The sequence below is a fragment of the Halyomorpha halys genome, unplaced genomic scaffold (assembly GCF_000696795.3).
Source record: "Halyomorpha halys isolate HHAL.00 unplaced genomic scaffold, Hhal_1.1 Scaffold846.1, whole genome shotgun sequence".
NCBI classification, from domain to species: domain Eukaryota; kingdom Metazoa; phylum Arthropoda; class Insecta; order Hemiptera; family Pentatomidae; genus Halyomorpha; species Halyomorpha halys.
This window is the reverse complement of record NW_027115770.1, coordinates 45,304-47,806: the sequence shown is the minus strand read 5'-3', so window position 1 is coordinate 47,806 and position 2,503 is coordinate 45,304. Positions and strand designations below refer to the sequence as shown.

Below are 2,503 nucleotides of genomic sequence, written 5' to 3'. Positions count from 1 at the left end.
GCTAGGATCTCTTGTACATTAATAATAACTATTTTATTAATTGATTGGAGAAGATGATCGGTGGGTGCGGTTAGCAAAGAAACAACCTAAATAAACAAAAAATATTTATTTATGCCGACGTTACGACCTGATTTTCAGGTCTTCATTAGGGCTATAAAAACAAAAAGACAACAACCATCATTTAGAGAGAAAAAAGTTGATTAATAACTATGGACAAAGACAGTAGTAGATTGATTACATTATTATTTATATACATATAAATGTGCGTAATAAATAAATGATACAGTGGATAGAATCTATAAAGAATTAGTTAAATTAATAATGGAGCTTATGAAAAAAAATATTGTAAAAGGAAAGAATAGGGGATAAGAAGGAATAAATGGAGAAAGGGGAATAAAGAAAGTAAGAAATGCGAGAGTAAGGATATAGGAAGAGAATCCAGGCTACATTGATATAAATTGCAGGAAAAGCCGCTATAGTGCAGGTCGGCAAAATACGTCACATAAACAGAGATCTAAAGTTTAACAGATCATAGAGATAAAATAGTAAATGTGAGAGTAAAAAAAAGAAAAAAAAATAACATAAAAAGGTATAAAACGTAAAATAATGAGAGCCCAAAAAGTAATAAAATGTATCAATATATAAAGGGCTTATAATAACAGATATATTAACGGGGAGTATGTAAGAACAATGTTATAAAAAATAAGACGAAATATGGAGAATAGGAAATGAAGAAATAAGAGATAAGATAAGAGAGAAAAAAATAACTTACAGTTGTAGGCAGAGATTTCTGCTAAACTGTTTGAAATTGCAGGAATATTCATAATTGATAACAATAGGTATAATTGAGCCAACGTTTTACCCCATGTTGCAGGGCTTCGTCAGGGCTAAAAAAGATACAAACACTTGACATAAGAATAAAAGTAAATGGAAAATTACAAGGGTATACACTGAAACGTAAAAATTAAATAAGAAAAATTAAAGGTTATAAACAATAAATGAAAAGGGAAATAATAACAGATAATTAGAAGAAATATAAAAGAAAGTACAAACTAAAAGATGAAAAAGGGGGCTAAGAATAAGGAAAGAAAATGAACGAGGCAGAAAACGGACCTGTTTTGACAGAAGTCAAAGTCAGAGTGAACAGTTTGTTTTCTGACCTAAATATGTATATTTAAACAAATGCATTATATACAATAGTCTAAGCCTAATCACATATATACATAAATAGAATCATATCTTGTTTTGCGGCATAGCATTATAAGAGAAAAACCGTTTGTATTTGGACCATTTCTACACTCCTCCCTAAAACGACTCACTCTGACTTTCTATCAAAACAGGTTGGAATTCTGTCTCATTCAGTTTATTCCTTTATTTTTTATTTTATTCTTATCCCCCTTTTCTAAGAGATGAAAATTTTTTCTTATTTAATTTCTACGTTTGATTGTATACCCTTATAATTTTCCATTTACTTATGTTAAGTGTTTGTATCTTTTTTAGCCCTGACGAAGCCCTGCAACATGGGGCGAAACGTTGGCTCTATTAAAATAGTCATTACTATTTGAGTTTCATTTGACCGCTCCTGGACCATATTCTATTTTTTACTACATTACTGATATTTATACGAAGTTGCTTCCCGTCCCCTTTACACGCCACTATCCCTGATGAAGACCTGAAACTCAGGTCGAAACGTCGGCATAAAATAAATAAATATTGTTTTGTTTATTTATGTTGTTCTTTGCTGACCGCACCCCCCGATAAACTTCTTCAAGTACTGATATTTATATATCTTTTTAATTAGCTTATCTCCATTTTGTAATAAAAATAGAGCAAATCGAATGAATTGCGGAAAAATTCAGAGGAATAAAACAAGCGTGTGAATACCGACGTTTGTTGCTTGTTTTGTTTACCAGACATTTGTACAAGTTTTGGGTTTGGGCAAACGGCAAACGGCAAACGTGTAGATCTCGTATTACCTTTGAGTTTATAGAACCGTTCTTTTTGATCTCTTGTTCTCGAACGACTCATGTCTGCAACAACAATTAGCTCTTGAGTGTTAAGTTCAATTCAAGTTGTTTGTTAGAGGCTTTAGATTTTATCATTGTCGGATAGCCATGGATGGGTTTGGTAAGTAATAGTTATTTTCTTCTATTCTTATGATATTTTTCAATAATATAAGCATGTAATGTGGTTTATTAATTATTAAACAATTTAAAAAGGTTTAGTTCCTTTAATGTATTAGTATTAATCCGGGTTTAAAAAATGTGAAATAATTTGACAATGAATACACAAATATAAATAGAATGATTAAAATAAATAATTGTACTAAATGAAAATTAATATAAATAAAGTGACGAGAGAAGTGGAAAATAAAACGTATATATAGGTAATTAAATATGTCGGTAAAATAACATAAGGTATTAAAAAACAATTGTTTAATATCTTTATTGAAATTTACAATATTATTTTATAATACATTCAGTAAATTTGATCTTAGTTAAAA

General features: G+C 29.6%; 1 protein-coding gene across 1 annotated transcript in view; it reads left to right on the top strand.

The window, feature by feature from the left end:
* Window positions 1-2,036: 2,036 nt before the first annotated feature.
* LOC106686607 (zinc finger protein 431-like) overlaps window positions 2,037-2,503 on the top strand; it is a gene marked incomplete in the record, with an annotated part of 20,214 nt that continues 19,747 nt past the window's right edge. The window contains 1 exon segment of the mRNA XM_067052759.1: window positions 2,037-2,127. Coding sequence (XP_066908860.1) covers window positions 2,115-2,127 — 13 coding nt within the window.